General features: G+C 39.9%; 1 protein-coding gene across 2 annotated transcripts in view; it reads left to right on the top strand.

Annotated features, from left to right (window-relative positions):
• Window positions 1-25,062, top strand: part of KDM5B (lysine demethylase 5B) — a 131,422-nt gene that overhangs the window by 25,524 nt on the left and 80,836 nt on the right. For both annotated transcript variants that reach the window (XM_067531816.1, XM_067531815.1), the window contains exons 2-6: window positions 1,851-1,928; window positions 6,136-6,258; window positions 6,901-7,071; window positions 8,695-8,751; window positions 21,777-21,911. In XM_067531816.1, coding sequence (XP_067387917.1) covers window positions 1,851-1,928; window positions 6,136-6,258; window positions 6,901-7,071; window positions 8,695-8,751; window positions 21,777-21,911 — 564 coding nt within the window. The remainder of the gene's footprint in view (window positions 1-1,850; window positions 1,929-6,135; window positions 6,259-6,900; window positions 7,072-8,694; window positions 8,752-21,776; window positions 21,912-25,062) is intronic.

The raw sequence follows: 25,062 nt of genomic DNA, 5'->3' as shown, positions 1-25,062 counted from the left end.
ATTGATGTCTTCCCGCTGACAACTAAATTCTGAGATCTGTCAGTGAGTGAGGTTTTTAATGTGTGCCCTATAATTCCATATATTGCAGTTTTTTAAATCACAATGTCATGTGGTACTAGGTGAAATGCCTTTGAGAAATCCCAGTGTATTGTAACAACACAGTTGGCTGTACCTGTCAGACCTTTAATCTTTAAAACAAACCAACCCAGATTTGTTTGACAATACTGACATGAAACCATGCTGATTGGCATTAATTATATATTTAGCCCCTAATTCTTTAATAAACCTGAATTAACTGTTCCATTATTTTATCCCAGCTACCAATGCTATAGTTCCATGGGTCAACTCCTTCACCCTTTTAAAATATTGGAATTTATGTTGGCAGTTCTTTAGAATTCCTGCAGTTTCCAAACAAGATCTCACTTGATTTCAGGTGATGGAGAATACTATCTTTACCACTCTCTTTAAATTATCTCTATTGAAGGAAGAGTGTGTGTGTGTGTGTGTGTGTGTGTGTGTGTGTGTGTGTGTGTGTGTGTGTGTGTGTCAGCTCTTTCTGAATATTTTTAAACAAGTTACTCCAGAAGTAGTTATTTTTGGTCGACAGGGTAGCTACTGTTGCTAGGAGATCAGGTAGAGACCCCGGTGTTTTTTTTTGCCTTCTGCAGCATGAGGCATGGGTCACTTGCAGATTTAAACTGATGTAAATGGCAGATTTTCTGTAACTTGACATCTTTATCAGCACACAACTGTGGCACATGTAACATCCTCAGGGCCATATAGGTACTATATATATATATATATATATATATATATATATATATATATATATATATTGTGTGGATGCAGCCCACATAACACAGAGAGCTGCATATGCAGCCCACAATGGTAAATAGGTTGAGAACCATTGGGCTAGATGATCATGATGGTCCCTTCTAACCTTAAAGTCTGAGTCTGTGAGGCATGAGAAGCAAAGAAACTATTTACCTGGTTTATTTGTGTGTCCCATATGCATTTAAAGTCTCTGATTCCAGCTAATTGTCTTCTCAGGAATACAATCAATACTGTGCATTGCAGCTGGTTTTGTGGCCAGTGAAACTGTTTTAATTAATATGTTGACAGCAAAAATTCCTAACAGGCAAAACAAATGTTGCATATGACACTTATTTATAACAGATTGTGTCTGGAGGTAGTGACTCTGTTCTCTCCACCTGCTTTAAGCTTTGTATGAGCCTTTTCCTGTATGGAGGAAATGGCACAGTAGGCTCTGCCAAGGACACCTACCATCTCAGCTTGACAGACAAGATCTCCACCTGACACATCATTCCTATTTTGAAATGGAACATTGCAGTAACAGTGGGCATCATGATTCCGGGACATGTATTACCCTTCTCACCTTCTACGACCAAATAGAGACATATAGGGAGGATGGACTGATTTGTGTGAGTTTAAAGGCTAATCTCTGTGAATGTGAGTCTTTAGTTTCAGAGTATCAGTGGAAGACCTATATCATTATATTTCAAAACTGTCTATATTAAAAAGACACAATGAACAGAATGTCTTACGAAAGCAAAAATATTCAAATCTGCATAAAAAACTTCTTCGAATTTCTAGAGGACAGCATTGTAAAGTACTTTGCTTTTTCTTACCTTCAGTGACTTAATGTGTGTGTTGAGGTGTTCGTGTGTTGTGAAAGGAAAATGACTAGATTTCTTCAGATTTGAAAATGGAGAAGGATGAAGCTGTCTTTGGGTTTGGCTTTGTTTTAACTTTAGGCTATGTAGCTTGTAAACAGAAAGAATGTATTGAATTTTCCTATTCTGTTTACTGAAACTTTTCTCTTTCCTCAGGACTGGCAGCCACCATTTGCATGTGATGTCGATAAACTTCATTTTACTCCACGGATCCAGAGGCTGAATGAATTGGAGGTAGTGTCAGAACCTGATGCAATTAACGTTAGAGTCCACTTGAAGGAGTAAATGAGTTTAAAGTAGTTCTTTAGTGTTCTTTAGTGTATGCAATGAAAAAAGGTTACTTTTGCTCCAAACTGCATTTTATAAAACAATGAATATTTTAAAAATAATATTGGGAGGGATACTCCATGGTGTTGACCTGCTGTAGCTCCCACTGATGTCAGTTGATACTTTTGGTACATGGTACCTCTGAAAATCAGGCCTAATAGAACTAATATTTTCAGAATCTCTATAGAAGGAGACAGTATTTAGTGAAAATAAGTGCCAAAGTTATTTGTTTTGGAACAAAACTTAAATGATTATAAAATTATTAAAACATGGTGAGAAATGTACTGTGGATTCTCTGTCTTCAAAATTATTACTGGTACTTAACATTTGTATTGCAGGAGTGCCTAGAGGCCTTAACCAGGTCAGGAGCCCATTGTGCTAAAGCACTGTACAAACATATAGTAAATGACAGTCCCTGCTCTGAAGAGCTCATGTTCATAAAGATGAGACAAGTGGGTAGGGGTGAGAGAGGATTTTAGCATGGACTAGTTGTGTGGGCAATTTTTAGCTGGTCAGCAGCATTAATAACTTATCACCTCCCTTGCTGTTCTGAGATGGCGGTATTCTTTATGCATTATGGCAGGTGAGTGTTGTGGGAGGACTTGAGGGACGATAAGCTGGTGGTTTTAGAATTTTCCATTTGGAGTAAGGGACTGCATGGGAGAAAGCATGTGGGAGAAGTGGAGGAGCAGGTGGCTGAGGATGGCATAGTTGGCAGAGGAAAGGAGGCCGAAGTCGACCTTGTTGGAAGATAATAGTTCAGAAAAGGGAAGGCTTAACTATGGAGATCTTTGAAGATTAGGACAATACGTTTGTTTGTGGTGGACAAAAGGGAACCAGTGAAGGGATTAGATGCAGGAGACAGTGATGAGCCAGAAACATGTTCTTAGTCACTTTGTCTCTTCAAGAATTGTTTGTAATAGCCTGTCATTAAGTATGACACACCTGTGGGCCAAACAATGCAGGATTTTGCTATCTCACTGGATCCACCGCATTGAAGCCAATGGCTCAGTTTGAAATTTTGAGAGCTTCTTTTTAATTTAAAAATATTTATTTCTGCATTGATTGTGCCTATTCCCTGTTCTGAAAGGCATTTTAAAACTGGCATGGATTTTAAATGGTTAAAAGCTGCCTGAGAAAGCTGATTCTTCTCAGCAGGCATAGTCAACCAGAGGTGCAATTTCATATGTAGGGTTCTGTGGGATTGACAGATTCATTACAACTTTAAAGTGGCATTACTAGTCAGAAAAGGCCAGAGTGCAAGATCTGTTTCATACTAGCAGAAGAAACATTAATTAACTAACTCTGCACTGGGTCTCGTTGATGTTAGTGACTAAACACAGAAGTCTGCAGAAATATAATGTTAAAGTTCTCTTTGAGGGTGGAATAATTTTTTTTTTGTCAAATAGAAGTGGACCAAATTGGTGTGGATAACAACTTTAAGTTTCAAAGAGAGAATTACAAACGGTGAAGGGTTTAAAAAGATCAGCAAGTGTTTTTTAAGATCAAAGGTACAGCTTTGATTCCAGCTAATATAGGATGAATCACAGCTTAGTTCCTTGTAGACACATTGTAATAATAAAAAAAATTAAAAACTGTATTTTGGTACATTGAATATCATATTAGAGTTTGGACCATTATTGATCTGGAACTTACTTGTCTGATTTAGAGTGATTTTTTTTTTTTTAAGTTACTGTTTGCTAGTTTGGCAATAAAACATGTACTGGCAAAAGCATTATGTGGTAGAGGAGAAAACACTTTTGGTAGCTAGGGGTTCTGTTTCTTTGACTCTTTCAAATGTTCACTGAAGCATTCCAGGCCTGCTGACAGCAGGGTGAGAGGACCAGTTGCCCAGGGGCCTGGCGATTTAAAAGGGCCCAGGTGGATGGGAGGATAGATATGTATCATCCTCTCGTCCACATACTACCCTTCCCGACTCCCCCGCCGCTTGTGCTCTCTGCCCCTCCCCTGAGCTGAGCTTATTTATTATAAGCTCCATGCAGGTTCCTGGGCAGCTGAGGAGGTGGTATCTGCTATTCAGCCTTCTGGGTTTATCAGTGATCTACCTGGGGAGTCCAATGGACCTGGGAAGCTGAGTAGCAGATGCCACCTCCTCAGCCACCCAGGAACCTGCATGGCACATAATAAATAAGTAAAAACTTCTGGCGGAAGCCCACTCGGACTTTAGCCATCCCTTTCTAGGAGAGCATTGATTCTTCTGTCGTGGGGCCCAGAATTGCTGTCAGTGGGCTGAAGCATTCACATCAAGATGCAGTGTAGATTCAGTAACTTTTACAGACTATTTGTGAAGATGAATTAAAAGACAAATCCCCTCACACAAGGAAATTCATCTATGCAGTAAAGCTCATTAATCTGTATTTGGATAAACCCACAAATCTGCATCAGAAATGAATCTGCAGCTCTTTGAGGGTCCAGTGGAGAGGAAGGGTCCAGTGGCGGCATGCCACATCATTCCAGCCCTCTCATGCCCAGAGACATGGTTACAGAATTTACTGGTGCTGCTCCTTACTTCAGCAAAGGAGGTAAAGTTGCTCTTACCACTGTCTGTGCACATCTGTGAGTAGGGAAGGTTTGCCACTCTGTAAATCAGTGGTTCCAAACTTTTTTGACTCGTGGGCCACAAATATCATTTTTACAACCCTGAAGGGTCACCAGTCTATCAACTCATAAGAAATGTATTGATGTATACACCATTAAGGACTACAAATCACTACATATTTAAAGTAAACATTTAGTGCAAACTAAATAAAAAAAATTAAACTGTTAAAAACAATTACAAAGTTATACCTACAAAGTACTCACAGTATGTCACACTCACAGACAAAGTACTAGTGTAGATGAGTGACTGTCACAACACATTGAAGCACATGGCCTGGCAGCTAAGTTACGGTGGGTGACCTGCTAAGTGCAGGCCAAACCGTAAGGCATTGATTTTTAGGGTTCTGCCCCTCCTCAGCTCAAGTATGGTGGGTCCTGGCTGTTCTGCTAGCAAACCCTCCCCCTACCCCACTGCAGCCAAATGGAAGTAGTTCAGCGAGGACTGGAGGCTGCCTCCTCGCTGATCTCCCGTTCCCCTGGCTGCAGCAGGGAAACCGTATGCATTCTGTAGCCCTTTGTGCTCCACCTGGGTCCCTAGGCAGCAGTTTCCTTCTGCAGCCAGGGGGATGGGAGACCTGTGCTCCCCTTCCTCTGACTCCAGAAGGGACCCCAGCGCCTATGGACTCAGGCAGAGCGCTTTGCTCTCTGCTGAAGCCGGGGGAGAGGAGTGCTGATCTCCCCTTCCTCTGGCTCCTGCAGGGACCTCAGCCCCTAGGAACCCAGGTGGAACACTTTGCCTTGTGCCCGCTACAGCCAGGGAGAGGGGAGCACTGATCTCCTGTCTCCTTGGCTGAAGCAAGGATCCTGCACTGGTCTTGTAACCCCGCAGCAGTGCGCTCCGCCTGGGTCCTTAGGCAAGTGGGAGGGGAATGATGGGCCACTTTGAAAGGCCCTGCGGGCCATGGGTTGGGAACCACTGCTGTAAATCCTCTTCTCTGCTTCCTGCCTCAGTGATCTAGTCCTGTGGACGGTGGGGGGGAATAGATTTTCTAACCTAGAGCCAGTGGACAGCATGGTATGAATGGATCAGGTCTAACACAGAGAATACAGAGGTGATAATGGCTCTTTAATATTTAATAGTGAGTCTCTTTTTAAAATAATTGATTCCGGTCATTGCCTTGAAATGGTGGATACAAATTCAAATCACAATTGGTGGCATTAGCATGGATGTCAAAGATCCAGTGGAGACAGAAGTTTCCTTTTCCATCCAAATGCGATCCATCCACGATGGAGTTTAGGTATATTGAGGGGGCTATGCTTCTAGATAGCTGAAGAGCTTCAATTTCAGTGCAGTCAATCCAGCATCTTTCCCAAATAAATAAAAAGGAAAGGAAACCATTCATGTCTAGCTTTATTATACAAATGCAAATACATTTAAAGAGGGATTTTGGAACATAACCAAAGATCTGAACTTGAAAATGTTCTAATATTGAAATAATTGGAAAATGGGAGCTAAATTGAACTTCATATTGAAAGCAGACTATCTTTCTGTTAGGCTCAGACCCGTGTGAAACTGAATTTTCTGGACCAGATTGCCAAGTTTTGGGAGCTCCAAGGATGTACACTGAAAATTCCACATGTAGAGAGGAAGATCTTGGATTTATTTCAACTTAATAGGGTAAGACTGTTTTTAAAAATAGTTTATCTTTTACCACAAAAGATGTCATATTACTTCTGTTTGTAGGCAGAAGTCAAGTAATCTTTGGTAAACTAGTTCAATAGAGATTTTGTGTTTGAAGGGGTTTTTAATGTATGATTAAGTTCTTTGAGACATAGTCTATGAAATGGATTCTAGACAAGAGCAGTTTATATTGCAGTAGATAGAAAGTAGTGTTGGAAAGCTGATTTGGTAATAGAGTCTTAGAAATGCCTCCTTGAAAGAATCCTCCAACTAGATTGAACTATAAACCTGCCTCTAATCTTCCCTTTGGGTGCATATTGTAAAGTATTTATTTTGGGGAAAGTTCTGTGGCCTGTGTTATACAAGAGTTCAGATGCTCACAATGGTCCTTTCTGGCCTTGGAGTCTGTGAATCTATGAACTTTTTTGAAGGTCTTTAAGTTTTCTGATTAGTTAAGTAAAACATTTAAGCTACAGCTTTCTCTAAATGTGGAAGCTATATTTAAAATATCCATTGCATATTGTAGCAGCTGATGATAGGAAACACTTTTCCCGTTTAATTTTTTTATACTGGCAGTAGATATCTATACACTAGTCACTTTATTTTTGTATGTATGACCATTGTATTTTCCTTTTATAGCTAGTTGCAGAAGAAGGTGGATTTGACTTAGTCTGCAAGGAGAGAAAATGGACGAAAATAGCCACCAGAATGGGATTTGCTCCAGGCAAGGCAGTGGGTTCACACATCCGTGCTCATTATGAACGTATTCTTTATCCCTACAACTTATTCCAGTCTGGAGCTAGTCTATTGGTGAGTTCTTTTTTTCTAAAGAAAGGTTTTCAGCTAAAACCTGGTTAAATTTACCAAACTCAGTGGGTTGTTTCCTTTTTTGGGAAGCAATTCTGACATCTTTAAAGATTGCATTTACATTTGTTTCATAGACTTCATCTTGTCATTTAGATACTAAGATTATGAGATGAGTATGTTAGTAATCCATAGACAGAACTTTATCAAATGGAAAGTAAAGTGCTTGAATTTTGTGAAAAGAAGGACTCTTCAAGGTAACCTCTTACCTGAAGATACTGAACCTGTTTGTACATTGCTAGTTTGTATTTCCTCCTCTTTACGGTATCTAGAAGCCTGATTTTACAGCGGGTATTTAGACTTTCTGGAATTACCTGTTTGTGACTGTTCTCTGTGTTGCAGACTTTTAAAATATTCACAAACCATTTATTCATCCATCTGACAGAGAATAAATGAACAATATCTCTAGAAATAATTGAGATCCAAAGATAATGGATAGAATGTATTGAGTCTTGGTAACTTTATAGCCATTTGTCAACTCACTGCATTTTTTTAATATATAATATGGTGAAAAGACACCACTATGAAGAGAGAGAGAATGACATGAGAATGCTGTTTTGATCATCCATGGAAATTATAATGTAGACTGCCAATATTATTGCTGAGTTTTTCTAACTTTAAATCTTCATCTTCATGATTAGTTTTTGGCCATTAATAATTAGGACCATGGGTTGAATGAAGGTGGAAACTAATACAAGTACAAGACTTCTTTCAGGTCAGTGTTGGTTTATTTAGGAGACCAACATAGGTAGCACTTGCAGAAATTCATTTTAAACAGTGTTCACCACTCCGACCCTGACATGCTTTTCAAAGTAGGTGGGTTTCATAATCAAAACACTTGTTGTGAGCATTGTCTGAGTCTATAGTAAAGAGCAATATTAGTTCCTTTGGGTTATAGCTGCCAAAATGAGAATTGAGATTTATCAAGAGCAAATCCAAAAAGGCTGAAATATAAGGCTCTTCACTTAACTAGCGGTTATCACATTGAAGAATAGTTTTAAAAAAAAATGTGTAGGTGCTTAAAAAAAAAAAAAAAAAAAAAAAAGATTGTAATTCTGACCACTGGGTTCTAAACATTTTTTTTAATCTACATTAGCATAATTCTGTGGGATGAAAAAACTTAAGATAAGTCTAGGAAAACTGTTTTACCAAAAACATTTTGCCTTACATTTGAAATAATTCTGATTGCATGGTGGAAAGCAATAGCATACCAGTAAGATGTTTAACTAGCACTTTCCATTTTTGTTCACTCTGAAGACTAAAGCAATTGTGGTTTCTCTTTTGTGAAGACATTTTGCTCCATCACATCTGATCCTGTTCTCTTACTTTTTGAGGTGGGAACATGTATTTTAGTGCCCTAAAATAGAGGGCTGGCTAAATGACCATGAACTCTATGAAAATCTAGGCCTGTAGAACAACTGTTTTTTTACAGAACTGATGTTAAATTCATGATTTCTTAGTAATGGACTGTTTTAGAAGGGAAAGATTCTCAAATAGCTGCTTGTGATCTCCTTTAATGAGGTCACACTTCCTTTTAAATATAACTTTCCAAGCTCTCTCTTGCATTAGGCACCTGACATTTGTTCCAAACTGATGTGTTTAGTGGATCATGCAGTTCTGGAAAAGGTATGTTTAACTTCATTTATTAACCCAGAAAAATTTAAAAATCTATTGCTGTTTTTAAACTGTTACAAATTCTCCTTCCATCTTTCTGTGTGTGATATTAATATATGTTTTCTCTGAATTGGATGACAAACTGAGAGAATCCATAAAAATGTTTCTTTGGGTTCATTTTTTCACCCTGCTGGGATTTTATTTTTTTGCTGACTTGCCTTCTATTAACTAATGAGTTTATTTTACAATGAGTTATTTCTTCTTTGCATTGATATTTGATATACCTGACTAAAGGTAATCTTTTTTTGCATTCTGTCACGTGCTCAATAAGCAGTGCTTTCCCTAATGCTGCTTGTACAGCTGTCCTTTTTATTATCTATTCAGTGCTTTCCTGAGAATCTGGGCCTCTATGATTTTATTCTCAGAGAAGGTACAGCTACTGGATTTTATAGCTGTCAATTCAAACATGTTTTCCCTTTCTTTGATATTTCAATAAGGCTTTAAAAAAAGCTCTGTATACAGCAGCCAATATCATCTGTAAAAAACCTGGTATATGCAGTCTGTGAAAGTATTTTGTAATAGATGGCACCTACTGTGTTGCATTGATTATGAAAGCCAAAAATAGAGAGAGGAGTATTTTCCACTCACTAGTATGGTATAGCTTAGAATGCATTCAGTCACATGTACAACCTGAATTTATTATGAGTTTTATGCCTTAAATATATTTTTAAACTCTCCTTTTGGAAAATGTCCTATTTGAAGAACTTCTCACATTGTACCATATGCATACATAATATAGTAGTGAAACAGGAAATTTGGTGCTTAACAACAAGTAGTTTTTCACTGAAACATTAGCATCCATGGTTCACTAAATCCAGAAATCTAAAAATGGAGACAGAAAGGAAGATGTGTGTGGATGATCAAAACGGGCAAAGCTGACTTTATAGTCTGCAAATTCCTAAGTGCTTAAAGAAGCTCCACAAAGAAGTAGTTTGTTCATCATTACCTGTTTAACACTGGGCTAAATATGTCTCAGTTGTATTGCCAAGAATAATTGTGTATAAGGAGAGGGATAAATATCAGTTGCCTTACATGTAAGGGATAGCAGATGTGAAGCATGCTTATGATTCTTCAAACTGTAGCTATGGAATGAAAAGTCCTTGCATCTTCTTCTAAAGACTCTTAAGTATATCTGTACATTTTTTCATAAGACTATTTTTTGATTTAAGCAGCATTAGAAGGATTATAAATACCAGATCTTGCTCTTGTTTATATTAAAAACTCAGCTCAGGCCATCTCTACAGTAGAATGTTTTGTCGCCAGAACTTCTGCAGGCTTACAACTGCAGATGTTACTTGTGTACTCTTGGCTCTTTTTGCTGGTGCCACATGTCTTCACAATAAGAGGTTATATTGGCAGAAGCCACAATGCATTGTGGGTAGGCATCCCAATGTCCCCGCGCCACTGTCCAGCACAGTGCTATGCAAAACATTTTTGCAGTACATTGTGGAACACCAGCTCTTCACTCAGGGAATTATGAGAGCTTGGGGTCAACTTCCCACAATTCCCTTTCCTCCATCGCATAATGTTTCTTCCAGATGATTCTTTTTCATGCCTTTTTAAAAATTCCCACCATTCCTTGCACCTTTTGTTCTTTCTGCTGTCTTGTTGTTAGAAACATGGATCCAGCACAGCTAAGTGGAGCTCTCATGTCTCATTTAGAGACAGGGCATGCGATTATTCTGTATTTGCAGAACTTCAGTGACTACCATTAAAACAGTGACCAGTGATACTTCGATGAAGATGAGACAGGACACACTGAGGAGGATGTAGACAGTGCATAAAAACTTCAGGATGCTTCAGGCATTTATTGACCAGCTCCACACAGTGGATCAGTGTTTTTGGGACCAAGAAGCAAGCACTGAGCGGTAGAATCACATCACACTGTGATACAAATCTGTGGCAATCAGCAGTGGCTGCAGAACTTTCAAATGTGGAAGGCTACGTCCCAGCCCTCTAGTGCAGACACACCAGAATGAGAGCTGCTTTGATAATGGAAAAGCAGCTAGCAATCATGCTCTTGAAGCTTACAGTCCCATACTGGACCGTGGGGAATCAGTTTGGAGTTGTAAAATCCACCGTAGGGTTAGTTGTCCTCCTGGTGTGCAAGGTTATGAAGGCTTTTGTACCGCACAATATGGTGACTCTGGGCACTGTGCAAGAAATAGTAGAATGATTTGAGGCAATGGCCTCCCCCAAAGTGTGTCTGTGTGTGTGGGATGATAGAGGAGATGCATATCCTAGTTCTGGGCTGTCCCACCATGCCACTGAGTACAAGAACAGAAAGGGGTACTTTCCCATGGTTATGCAAATAGTGGTGGATCACTGGGGATGATTCATTGACATTACTGTTGGATGGACAGAGAGGGTGTTTGACATTTGCATTGTCAGGTATATTAGACTTTTTTCCAAAAGATACAAGCATGGACATACTTCCCAGATTGATGCATTCATGTGGGTGGGGTTGTAATGCCAATTTTGATTCTGGGGGACCCAGCCTATCCTTTGGTTCCCTGGGTCATGAAACCATACACTGGATGCCTGGACAGTAGCTAGGAGAGAGTTACCTAATATCCGAGCAGGTGCAGGATGACAATTGAATGTGCTTTTGATAGATTGAAAGGATGCTGGTGATGTCTCAGGCAAGGTTGGATCTCAGTGAGGCAACTATTCTTGTGGATGTACCACACTGAGTATTACATAATATTTGTGAAGCAAAGGGAAGGAGAAACTTTACTGTCAGGGTGGAAGGGGGAAGCAGAAAGACTGTGCTGATTTTGAACAGGCAGACCCAAAGGCAGTAACCAGAGCCATCAAGGAGCTATATGGCTGAGGGAAGTCTTAAAAGATTACTTTAACAATGTGCCATATTATTGTGGTGTGCTACTTTTGTGTACATTATGTGTTTGCCTTATGGATTTTAAATGATTTATAAATGTGTTATGAATTTGGTGAGAACGGGTGATGTGGTCTGTTACATTTGTTTGACACCCAATAAATACTGTGATTTTCAAAAGACCACAATTTTGGGTGCAAATGAACAATGAACAAACTTATTAGCAACAATAAACTTTGAGGGTTGACATTTAAACAACCTTATTAAATTTTACACCTATATTAGTAGTGTTAAATAAGCAAAGCACTTGGTGTTTGTTGTCTGATCTTGCATTATTCACATAGTCATAGTTCTCCTTGTTTTCCATTGGCAACGAATGGTAGGGAAAAGGCTGCAGGCTCTGCTAGTGCCTTGTGTGTGTGTGTGATGACAGGGTGTGTGGTCTTGTGGACATTGAATTCTGCAAAATCTATTTGTTGCTTGAACACAATCATGATGTTCCTGGTGCACTTGTTGATGTACCTCTTGGGCCCTCTGCTTTTTCTTGAGCAGGTGGTCCTTCCAATCCTGATCTTTCTTCCTGGTCTCCATGTGGTCCCTCCAATTTGTAATCTCTCGGTCAGCACCACCCTCTTCAGGACTGGACAAGCTTCAAATACATACCCTCACTTGTCCACTTCTTCTGATCAGTTTTCCTGCAAATGTTAATGGGGTGCCTTTCAAGGACACCGCAGCCAAGGAAACTGATGAACAAAAAAGGAGAGATATCGTTAGATTTGCAGTGGGAGAGGAAAGGAAAAGATAAGTCTCAAAAACTCCCAAAGAATTTTCCCACAAAGATCTTTATAAAAATACACAGTGGTCAGACTAGCTTTGGTTCAGCTTCCTTTGAGACTGCTCTGCAGCTCCAGACACGGTGAGTAGCATGAGGTACTTGTAAGCCCATAGTCATGAAGGTGAGGGGTACTGGGTGTCCCAGGGTATGTGTAGGGACAGTGCAGTAAGTGTTGCTAAAATTGTTACAGGCAGAGGTGATTATAGCTAATATTGCTTTTGGGGGTGACAGTCCTAAAGAAGGTAACTCAAGGTTGCCCTGGGCTGTACCCTGTCAGGCTGCTCACAGTGATGGTGCAAGTGGGGATCATCTCAGAGTGGCATAGCAAGGTCTCCTGTTGAGGGAGTGAAGAAAGAAGACCTGCCATCCAAGAAATGGCAGGAAAAGGATCAGAGAGTGTCTCATAGAAAATGTATGAAGATTGATCCAGAGGTTGGAAGGGATACTTGTGTACCGATCAGCTAAATACTCCTCAAAGGTGAAGGGTTGTTCCCATTGCATAGCACCAGAAGCCAAAAGAAAAAACCCCTGAGCCAATAACTCTGCCTCTACCTTTATTCAAGCAGAGCATGAGAGGGATTTGGTTTGGTCTGGGGAAAGATGAACTTGTAAATCAGAGCACTGCCTTTTGCTGTCTACAGTACATGCTTACTCTTAAAAATCAGGTATTCTGATTGGACAGTCACTGGATTGCTTATAAGGAATATTTTTAATTTCCTATGTACTTTATTTTTAAGATGAGATGGTAATGAATTTGGGTTTTTTTTATATGTTTGTGTTTTATGATGCTGATATTCTGTCTTGATGCCAAAATATGATGGCTAATCTTAGCCTCTTATTTTATTGCTGGTACAAATTTATTTTAAAAACTGGGTACTTTCAAGGTCAATTCCTTTGTTCTCTGACAGCATGAATGAGTGCCATTTTGAAAGAGGGGGAGGAGTAGCGGTGGAGGAGGTTTTGGGCACAATGAAAAAAAATGCACTTAAAGAATCATGCAGCAGTACACCTACCTGTGTTACCTTCTCCCTTCCTGGGTCAGGTTTCACTGTGTTTCGAAGAGCTTCTGGTTCTCTGTGGGGTTTGCATCCCCTTTTCTATGAGCAAGTCTTTCCTGGCACTGCTGAGGTTCCCTCCTCTAGGTCTCATGAAGTTTCCAAAGTCACATTCAGGGTTCCCACAAAGTATGGCATGAAGCTCATCATAGAAGCAGCAAGTTTGTGGGTGGCTTCAGATTTTCTGTTGCCCTTCCTTACTTTTGGTACAACAGCTACAGATCTTTCATCTTTCTGTCTTTTTTTTTCTCATCCCTGACATAGCACAAGTCTTACATCCCCTGTATCTTGTTTTAATAGACATCCCTGTTCCTGCAGTTGCCCTGCATCTAGACTTGCACAGTCCCTTCTTCACACAGGCTGAGGAGATCCAGGATTTTTCCTGGCCCAAGCAGAAGCACGAGATTTATCTGCAGGTCTGTCTTTGTGCTGATCTAAGCTGATCAGTGTACTAGGTGCTCTTGCAAAGGTGGGACAGCAGCAAAAGTGGAATTTCCAAAATAGGTTGGGAATTCCAAAGGTTAGGGATGTGAATTTCTAGTCACTGTGACCCCCTTTGCTGCAGAAGTTAGTATTGTGACAAGGGCGTTGTCACAGGGACATGGCCATTGTAAGATGTAGGACTGGTCTCACTGATACAGGTCATGCAGCATCCACGCTGGCATTCCCACTGGTGGATGAATGTTGGGTAAGAACTTGAGTCATTCAGGGAGATGGTTTTATTTGGCAGCAGAATGCCTGGGTTATGCTGACAGGATTCAGATTTGGGCTTGGATGCATGCAAACCTGTGATAATAAACAGTAGCTTCTTTTGACAAACTTTGTAGTATGGACCTAGCCCCTGCATAAGTTAAGGACACTGTCATCCTTAACTTCAAATTTCCTGGGGTTTGTGTCAGAACTGTAATGTTTTCTGATCATCAGCACATATGACCTCAGATGTAGTTATAACTTGGTATTCACTAAAGAAACAATCATGGATTTTTCATGAAATTCCCCTTGTTTTTAAGATTTTTGGTCCTCTGAGATACCTGTAGATTTGCCCAAGGACTCTGTTCTACTGAACTACTCCAGCCTCTTGTACATCAGAGGCCACTGAATGTTTTAACCAGTTCCTTTCTGAGAGCGGTCGGTGAGTAAGATGCTGCCCAATGGTTCTAACCTATACTGTGCTTCTCTTTGGAGAGCAGAAAGACTCTTTGTCTATCCTTCACAACAGTGTCCAAAGCTAGCTCATTGCTTAGTCAGACAGCACATGATCAAGATTCATCTCTGTTTTTGGTCTGCTGGTTGCATTTGGAACAACCAGCTCAGAAAATTGGCTGGCTCAACCTGCGGTGTGAGCGCCCGGGTGCTTGGAACATCAGCCCTTTCCTTCTGCTACTCAACAGCAGAGTACTGCACTCCTGTTTGCTGTTTCTCATCTCACATGAGGCTGGTTGATGAAGAGCTTAACAAAACTGTGCATATTGTTACTGGGACTTTATGTGCAACTCTGTTGCCATGGCTGCCAATACTTAGTAACATAGCCACCCCATATTCATTGGGAGAAGGCCTCTGTCATGCTGCTGGCCACGATCCGTGAGAACAACGACCTGCCTTTGTACGTAGACCTTTTCAACCACCTGCCAGCTCACCTTTTCTGGTCATTTAGGCCACCACAGGACATGACGGTGGAATCTGCTTGGTACAACATGGGGTCAGCGATGACAGCTATTAATCACTCTCTCATCACTGACCCAACCATCTGTCCACCTGGTTTTGATCTGCCAAGGCACCTGTGGTCATCTCTGAACTGGTTTCAAACAGGACAGGCCAACTTTGCGGCTAGTCTCCTTAAATGGGGGTTTTCTAATGACCTGTGAAGCAGCTGCGATCAACTGCAGACTGTTGCATATCCTTGATGAGTGTTCACTGACTTATTTTGATGGTGGGCTATTTTGTTGATGGAAAACTCTTTGAAGAATTTGCAGCCATAGCAGTCTCCAATGGGAGATGTGTATTCACAGTTGATCAAGTCATTGTTCTGTTTAGGAGTGACTTAGGCTCATAAGTGTCTGTTACTTTTGAAAATGAGACTTAGGCTCCTAAGTAACTTCAGCATTTTTGAAAACTTTACCTGAAAGCTACATCTTTGTCTCCATATCTCCTAGCCTCTTGAAGATCAACATTTTATTAGTCTAGATTAAGACTCAGTCTTTAAGAGGTCCCTTCTGAGACCTTCTTTCCTGTGGGACTTGTCCTTGTTGGAGCATGTCATGTTGTTTTGCTTTCCAGGTTTCATTGTCTTTCGTTTGCTTGTGCAGTTAGAGCAGCATATTTACTCTAATTCACTTCCCCAAAACTTGAGTAACACAAAGTAAAGGCTGACAGGCAATGCCTTTTGCCCTTCCAGAATGTGAAATATACCAATACTGCTGAATACAGGAAATGCAGAGTTAAAAGTAATTTCTCTCACACCACACTCTCAAGTATCCTTTACTCTGTCCCTTTGGACAACTAATTATGCCAAGAAGATAGTGTTGGAAAGGGGTGAAACACTCTTAATTCCTCCATGTTGCATATGCAGTGCCCACTACAATCCCACATCTGCACTGGTCATGCACCCTCTCTGTGTCGTCTGTGCTGCACTTTGCCCTGGAGAGTTCTAGAAGTCTGGTGGCATGTCACGGTGTACCACAAGACTCAGAACAAACTGAAGATGATGTCCCAGAGGGAAGTCCTAGGGCAAGTGAGAATGCGTGACTGTATTGGCAAGTCATTGGTGGTTTTTCTGAAGTAGGTGAAGTGGTGCTTAGCTGTCTTGTGTTTGCTAAACCTGATTTAACCCCTTGTGAAGACAAGGCCTAGGAATTCCTCCGTGATACTTCTGTGCATTTTTCACACTGTTCTCCAGATGTTCAGGAAGAGTACAGTCCTGTGATCTCTTGCAGGGATTCTTTAGAGTACGGCTCAAAGGGAGCAATGTTCATGTGGGGGTGTGCTGGGGGATGTTACCTCTGTATTTCCTGGTGGTCAGCGATCTAAGTATTTTTGCATGTCACTTTCTGGATGGGTGTGAGGCACTGCTGGCCAACCGTATATCTGTTAACGGTGCCTTTAGGCAGTGGATTTCCCATTTAAGGTTTTCTTCTGACAGAGCAAGGCAGCTTCCATCCTGTCTCAGGAGAGTGGTTTCAGTCAGACTCTTCTAAGGCAGATGGCTGTACCTTTATAAGGCTCTGTTACTTGCCTTTCTCCTCTTGGGAAGAGATCTGTTTTCTCTGTCTTACTGTACATGTTCCTAAGGAAAGAAAAACCCAATTTTGCTCCTGTTGTACTGTCTGGCAATATTCATTGTTATACTCCTTATTTTGAGACATCTCTCAAGCTTACTTATTCTTAAGGAGTGATGATTCCAGCCTAACTGTTATCTTTAGAGATCTTTTACTTACCTTGCAATTCAGCTTCTTGGAAGACATTGCCCATCCTGATACACAGTTCTCACTTGCCCACTCTCCTTACATGTTTTATGTATTTATTAAGATCAGACTTGTACAAACTCCCCATGAAAGAAAGGCCATCCAAAACTGAGCACCTTTCACGTACACTTAAACACATGCTCCTAGAAGATGCAAACTAAAAATTGACCAAAGAATCAGCACTTTTCTCCCAGTCTGTCACAAATCATCTGCTCATCAGTCATGTGAACAACACTACTTAAACTGCTCAGGTGATACATTTGGAGTATTGCCAACCACCACAGCTGTTCAAAATCATGTATCCACCCCTTCAAAATCATCAGAGAATAAAGAAGGAAGGAGTTCTTTTGCTTTGCCTTCTGAAATCTGTTGCTTACTGCTCTTGAAAGGAACTGGCTGGAATGTTCTGAGGTCTCAGCTATGGTTTATGCTTAGTAGGGAAGCTTGTCTAAAGGTGTCCCATTGAGTCAATAGTACCATGGGAAAACCAGAGTTACAGTTAGTTTCCTTGTTGTTGTCCCTAAAATTATTTTAAAACTAACGCGAGTTCAACTTTTTTAAAAGCCTGCTTTTAAAACACAGGCACCCAACTTTGATGGTTCAGACTAATAGCAACTTCTGATGAGAATGTAGGACTCCTGCAGGCATCCCTAAGCAACTGTCAATTTCATGCAGTTGATATGCTGTGGTGTTCTGTGACCAGTTACAGCCAGACATACTTTGAGCAGTTTTTAGGTGTCTGGTGTTAAATGTACAATTATCCATTATGGATTTGTATTTTATAAACAAAGCACCCCTTCTCCTTATACTGAATGTTCTCAAACTTCTGAATATTTTATTTTGAATATAGCTTGTTTCCGAACAATCTGTGTCTGATTTCTCCCCCCATCCCTCCCCCACACAGAATATCTAATGTTAACCAGTTGAACAGTGGCCAATGTGCCCAGTTCTTTGTGGAGCAGACACTAGTGCTTTTGGTATTATAATGTTTTTTTTTAGAAACAGTAGTTCCAGTCCTGTTTCCCTTTTCCCTGAGAGAAGTTTTTAATGGCAACTATATGCCAAAATTGGGAAAACATGCTTCTGCTAACTAATTCTCATGAAGCATTAGCTGATAATATAAAATACTTTTTTCTTTAGGGTTATTGTGCTCACTTCTTACTTCTAAGCATTTTGTCTCCTATTTGGTATTGTGTTTTGTGTAGCTGACAAACTTTGAATCTGTCAGCACTCATGAGTTTACCTGCCAAATGTATTCAAAGTTTTCAGTAATCAATAGTAACCACAGTGTATGTTCAACAGCATAGAAGAACTGAGTGTCAAAGGAGCTCATGCTTGCATCCTTCCCCTGTTAGACCTCTGCCAGTTAATTTTGTGATGTTTCTCTTAGCTCTAATTCTACAAACAGCTTGCATTTACAATAGAATGTTTCAAAATGAAGTTTGTTTTGAAATATTCTCCAAAATGAAATTTTGTCCACACCTTAATCGGAATACACAAAAGTTTGTAAATTGCTTTCACTTTTCTCTGGAAGCCAATATTGAAATAAAGCAACCTTAAGACACTGCAACCAATTTCTCTTTGCTACAAAATCTGGTGAAGTGTTTATATCAAGTACATTATCCCATTACAAAGTATTGAAATACCATAAAGAGCTAATAAACTTTAGAGTTGTGCAGAGAAAGGTAATTCCGTTTGGTGAAAATTTCAATACAGTACAACCTCAGAGTTATGAACACCTTGGAAATGGAGATTGTTTGTAACTCTGAAATGTTCATAACTCTCTGAACAAAACGTTATGTTGGTTGATTCAAACGTTACAAGTGACCATTGACTTAATACAGCTTTGGAACTTTACTATGCTGAAGAAAAATGCTGCTTTTAACCATCGTAATTTAAATGAAACAAGCACAGAAACAGTTTCCTTACTTTTTTAAACTTCCCCTTTATTTTTTTAGTAGTTTAACACAGTACTATACTGTATTTGCTTTTTTTTGTTTCTGCTATGGCTTGATTGCATACTTCCCGTTCCAAATGAGGCATGTGATTGACCAGTCAGTTAATAAATCTGTTGTTTGTAGCTTTGAGGTTCTACTGTACTTTGAAATTTGGCATCATTTAAGTTTGGAGTGAAACCCAAGATTTCAGAATTCTTTGCAAAAATAAAAGCACTGGGCTCCCTGACTCTAGGACAGTAGAAATCACCATATCTGAGGTGAAAGCTAAACTCAAACAGCTTTAATGGGACTCAATTGGAGGACCTGGATATTCTCCATCCATGAATTTTAAAGAAACTGGCACATGAAATTGCAAGCTCAACAGCAAGAATTTTTAAAGAATCTGTAAACTTGGGTGGCATACCCTATGACTGGAAAATTGCAAATATGATACCTCTGTTTAAGAAAGGGGAAAAAATTATCTAGAAAACTACAGGCCTGTTAGTTTGACCTCAGTTGTATATGAGATCTTATAACAAATTTTGAAAGAGAGAGCAGTTAAGGACATAGAGGGTAAACAGTAATTGGGATAAAATAGAACATGGTTTTATAAAAGATAGACCAGCCTGATCTTTCTTTGAGAAGACAACCAATTTTCTAAGCAAAGGAAATGCAGTAGATCTAATCTATTTGGATTTCAGTAAAGCATTTGATACAGTTCCACATGAGATATTTATAGGTAAAATTGGAGATGAGGAATAAGAAGAGAATCGAAAGATGGGTAAGGAATCAGTTAAAGGGGAGACTATAACAGATCATGCTAAAAGGTGAACTGTCAACATAGAGGGAAATTACAAGTGGAGTTCCTCAAGGATCAGTCTTGGGATCAATCTTATTTAACATTTTCATTAAGGACCTTGGCACAAAAAGTGGGAATAAAATTTGTGGTAATAAAATTTCTGGACAACACAAAGTTGGGAGATATTGCCAATACAGAACAAGACCGGATATCACACAAGAAGATTTGGATGACCTAGAAAAATGGAGTAACTGAAATGAAATGAAATTAAATAGTGCTGAGTGCAAGGTCATGCACTTGGGGACTAACAACAAGAATTTTGCTATAAGCTGGGGACAAAAGAGTTGGAAACAACAGAGGAGGAGAAAGACCTGGGTGTATTGGTCAATCACAGGATGACTATGTGTGATGTGGCTGTGAAAATGGCTAATGCAATCCTAAAATGTGGCTGTGAAAATGTGATGTGGCTGTGAAAATGGCTAATGTAATCCTAGGATGCATCAGGTGAGATATTTTCAGTAGAGATAGGGCAGTGTCATTACCATTATACAAGGCACTAGTGAGACCTCATCTAGAATACTGTGTGCAGTTCTGGTTTCGATGTTTAAGAAAGATGAATTCAAATGGGAATGGGTGGAGAGCAGGGCTACTAGGATAATCGGAGGAATGGAGAAACTACCTTACGAGAAGAGAGGTAGGAGCTTGGCTTGTTTAGCCTAACAAAACAAAGAGATGAGGGGAGTTAATGATTGTTCTCTATAAATACATCTGGGGATAAACACCAGGGAGGGAGAAAGAGGAGTTATTTAAGTTAAGAGCCAGTGTTGTCAGGAGGGAAACTGGCCATCAATAAGTTTAGCCTTGACATTTAGATGAAGGTTTTTAACCATCAGAGGAATGAAGTTCTGGAACAGCCTTCAAAGGGGAGAAGTGTGGGCAAAAAAATCCTAACTTGATTCAAGATAGAGCTCCATTTGTTTATGGAGGGAATGGTATGATGAGGTTGCCTACAATGGCATATGACCTATCCATGATTGCTATTAGCAAATATCTGCAGTGGCTGGAGATGGGGCACTAGATGAAGAGGGCTCTGAGTTACTATAGAGAATTCTTTCCTAGGTGTCTGGTGAGTCTTGCCCATGTGCTGAGAGTCTAACTGACAGCCATATTTGGGGTCGATAAGGAATTTTCATCCAGATCAGATTGGCAGAGGCCCTAGTGGTTTTTCACTTTCCTTTGCAATGTGGGGCACCAGATCACTTGCTGGTTTGAACTACAGTGAAAGGTGAATTCTCTGTAACTTTCTTCTTTTTAAATGAAGATTTGAAGACTTCAGTAACTCAGCCGGAAGTTATGGGCCTATTATGGGATTGGGCAGGTGAGGTTTTATGGCCTGTGATGTGCAGGAGGTCAGACTAAATGATCATGATGGTCCCTTCTGGCCTTAAAGTCTATAAGGACAGTTGGCTATCATGGGAGCCTGGGCTTCCAAAGAGTTGTGATCTTGGGAGCCAGTGCTCTCAGAGCTTGCCGGCTTCTGTTGCATTTGGTGAGCTGTGGAGGAGTGGGAGCCCCACTGAATGGCAGCTGACTGAGTGAACTGGCTCCAGGCTCTCTGCTCCTACTCAGCCTGCCAAGATGGCAGGAAATCTGACGATTTTCCGTTGGACTTTCATGGAAATTGAATAGTCTCTGTGGCGTGTTTTAGATTTTGGTGAATGTGCAGCATTTGCTGATGGAAATATGTTCCACTGGAGAATTTCAGATCAGATGCATTAAAAAACATTAACAGATTAATCGGATTTTCCTTTTATTTAAAAAAAAACCCCTTCATAATCTTACATTTTATTTCCGCCATTGTACTGCATAAAATAACAAGTCATTGTGATTTGCATGTTCAAGCAGATACTATTTCAATGGTTACAGAGCTAACAACTGTTCCTTATTTTGTTTCTACAGCACAGTAAATATAATGCTCTGTCTTTTCACACTAGTTCTGTTCTGTTAAGTGGTGTAGAGAAAATTAAGTAATCACAATTGTGCCTGTATTTTAGTGTTTGCAGAAGCCTGACCTCACCAGTGATGCAAAGGACAAGGAATACAAACCCCACGATATTCCCCAGAGACAGTCTGTTCAGCCGTCTGAAACTTGTCCCCCTGCTCGTCGAGCAAAACGCATGAAAGCAGAGGTGAGAGAATCCTCTTTTACATGGATAAAACACTAGGTATTATTTTAGTTTGAAAATCATAATCTAATAGTAGTTTTCCAGCCAGGATGGCACAAACCATTAACTTTGGGGAGCTAATTTAGCTTTTTATTCACAGTAATACATTTAACAGATTATTAAGGGCTTGTTTGCATCGGGAGTTATTCCTGAATAAATCCATGTATCAACACTATTATTACAGAATTACAGTGCCTTAATCTGAATTAGATTAAACAGTTGGTAAAACTGGCTTGATTCTTGCTTAACTTGATTTATCTTAATTTGATAATTGATCATTGCAAGCTAAACCAGTTTCAGTAAAGGTTAAACCAGCATTAAACTGGTGCAACTCTCCTTGGGATCCGTCCTCCTATGCATTTAATGAAGCAGCGGTTCTGTGGAACAAGTAAGATGTGTTTATATAATTAAAGACTATTTGAAAATACATATTCACAAGGAGGCCTAATTAAGATGGCAAAGGCCCTAATTTTCAGTAGGTCTTCTAGACACTGATGTAAATATAAATAATAAAAAGGCTGGGATTTTCAACTCACTTAAAGGAATTGGGTGCACACATCCCAAAATTCTCACCCACAAAATCCAAGGAGAGGGGCATGTGACATAGGTAATGACACTTCTGGAGTTTTTAAGTACTTTTTAATCTGGCCATGTGCCCTTTAATGATAATTCACCTTGTAACAATATAATACACTAATTTGTCTGAGTAACTGTGCCCTTAAACCACACTGAATAAATTAGAAACATTCTCTTTAGCTTAACAAAGAGAATGTTAAGGGATGACTAGATCAGTCTATACATACCAAAATGGGGAACAAATGTTTTATATGGGTTCTTCAATCTAGCAGACAAAGGTATATAAAGATTCAGTGGCTGCAAATTGAAGCTAGACAAATTCAGACTAGAAGCAAGTCATAAATGTTTGGCGGTAAGGGTAATTAACCATTGGAACAATTCACCAAGGGACATGGTAGATTATCCATCACTGGCAATTTTTAAATCAAGATTGGATTATTTTTTTAAAGATATGTTCTATTTCAAAATAATTATTTTGGGGAAGTTCTATGGTTTGTATTTATACAGGAGGTCAGACTAGATGATCACAGTGGTTCCTTCTAGCCTTGGAATCTACCAATCTGTTCTTTGTAAGGGGTTTGGTTTGTTGGGAGACTATAATTGCTAATACTTAGCTTGTATACTATGTACTGGGATTGCCACCATTACAAGTGTAGAGGACTCTGGGCCATCAGTCCTACAGTTATAGCTTGCTTGAGTAGCAGGATACCCATGCAAAGGCTACTGGTGAGATTAGAGTGGATCTGGAACATGTATGTGAAAAAAGGTATTGGCAGAAGTTTAGAGGGGAACCAGAATATTCCAGTTCAGCCAGTCATCTGGATTTTCTTTGAATTAGATGAATGAGAGAGGGGGGAAATAGGAGGCCATGGGGGAGTGTATGTTTTAGTAATGTCCTTGGTGATGCTTGTTTTAAAGAAGAAAGGTCAGAGGGTAAGAGGTGATAAGAGAAATTTAGCAGATGTGCCATTTTATGTCGAAAGCTTGATCTACACTTACACGTTATAGCAGTATAGCCATGTTGTGACGGGTGTGAAAAAACCATACCCCCATAACATGTAGACACAGCAATATCAATGGAAGAGTGCTTCTGTCAAAGTAGCTAACATAGTTCAGAGAGGTAGTGTTCCTACACTGACAGAAAAACTTTTCCTATCAGTGTAGGCTACATCTACACTAGGAGGCTATGCCGTCTTAGGCTATGTCTACACTGTGAAGCCTAAGGGAAGGAAGATGAATGAGCTGCAGTAGCTTTTGGAAAGAAGGGAAGTGTCTGATACACTGCTTGCCACATTGGCTTCCCACTGAACACAGTCTTCTTCATCTCCATTGTGATTATCAGAACCCTGCATGGAATTGGAATTGGTCCTTTGCTACCTGAGAGGCAATCTCTTCTGTCCATTCCCACCCCGCAAGTGTGACTATGAGCTCTCCTGAGAGCTTTGCTCTACTGGAACAATGAAACTATTGACCAGTTGGAGGTGGCTCTTGCACTCAGAGACCAAGATTTTAAAAAAAAGACCGATAGGTGATTCAATATAGGATTTTCAGTTTGAGATAATTCTAAGGGACTTGATTTTCTGAAAGCGATGAACACTAGTTTCTGAAAATGTTAAGATGTCTCAAGTTGGGTATCCAAAAAATGAAGGCACCCAAAATCACCCAGTCATATCTGAAAATCTTGGCAAGAGATTTCACAGCAGCTGGCTCAAGACTATTGAGCTAGCTGCCAGGTGAAATATGAAATACTAACTTCAGAGCTAAATGTCATTCTTATCTGTAATTATTCAGGACTAAATGTAATTATTAGCTGTCCTAAACCTACTTATTTTTCATCTATGCCTTCCTACAACAGTAGCCTGATTCTCATTATTCAAGTAGAGAAAAAAGTCCATGTATTGTTTGCCTAACACTTTCTATTAGAAAAATTCTTACAATCTTCTGTTTGGAAGAGCTCTAATTCTTTCATGGTTTGTAGCAGGACTTTGAAATTTGGCAGGGAGAAAGCCCTAGGGTCAGGGAGATGCTTTTGTTGACCCCGTGAAAATCCATTCAGATTGGGCCAAGTCATAAAGTGTACAAAATTGCCGTTTCCCCTTTGTCGATGCTCACTGCAGCTTCTTTCTGGCTTGGTGATCAAAATAGTCAACAGCCCATTAGCATCAGCATGCTCCACAGAACACCTCCTCCTAAATGGAATGCAGACAGAATGGATGCTTTTGCTATAGTTTCTTCCCCCTCCTCCATCATACTCTCTTTGGCTCAGATGAGTTGCATTGGGAACCAGGAGACCATGAATTCTAGCTGCCTTCAGTTAATTGGCAGTGTTAATTCTGTTTTCTTCACAACCCTTATTGAGAAAGGGACTGTATCCTCCTGAAAGATTAAACAATGGGAATAAATCCAGATTTTTAACATGGCATACACAGATCTCAGCCACTTGCCATTCTTCTCTTTTCAGAAGGAATCTACAAAATTGCTGAGCTTGGCTATATTGTCTATAAAATGTGGCAACTCCTGTGCAGGCGATACACTGTTT

This window comes from Emydura macquarii, unplaced genomic scaffold (assembly GCF_026122565.2).
Source record: "Emydura macquarii macquarii isolate MOO-44397 ecotype Brisbane River unplaced genomic scaffold, CSIRO-AGI_Emac_v2 contig_3220, whole genome shotgun sequence".
In the NCBI taxonomy this organism is placed as follows: domain Eukaryota; kingdom Metazoa; phylum Chordata; order Testudines; family Chelidae; genus Emydura; species Emydura macquarii.
This window is presented reverse-complemented; position numbering and strand designations above follow the sequence as displayed.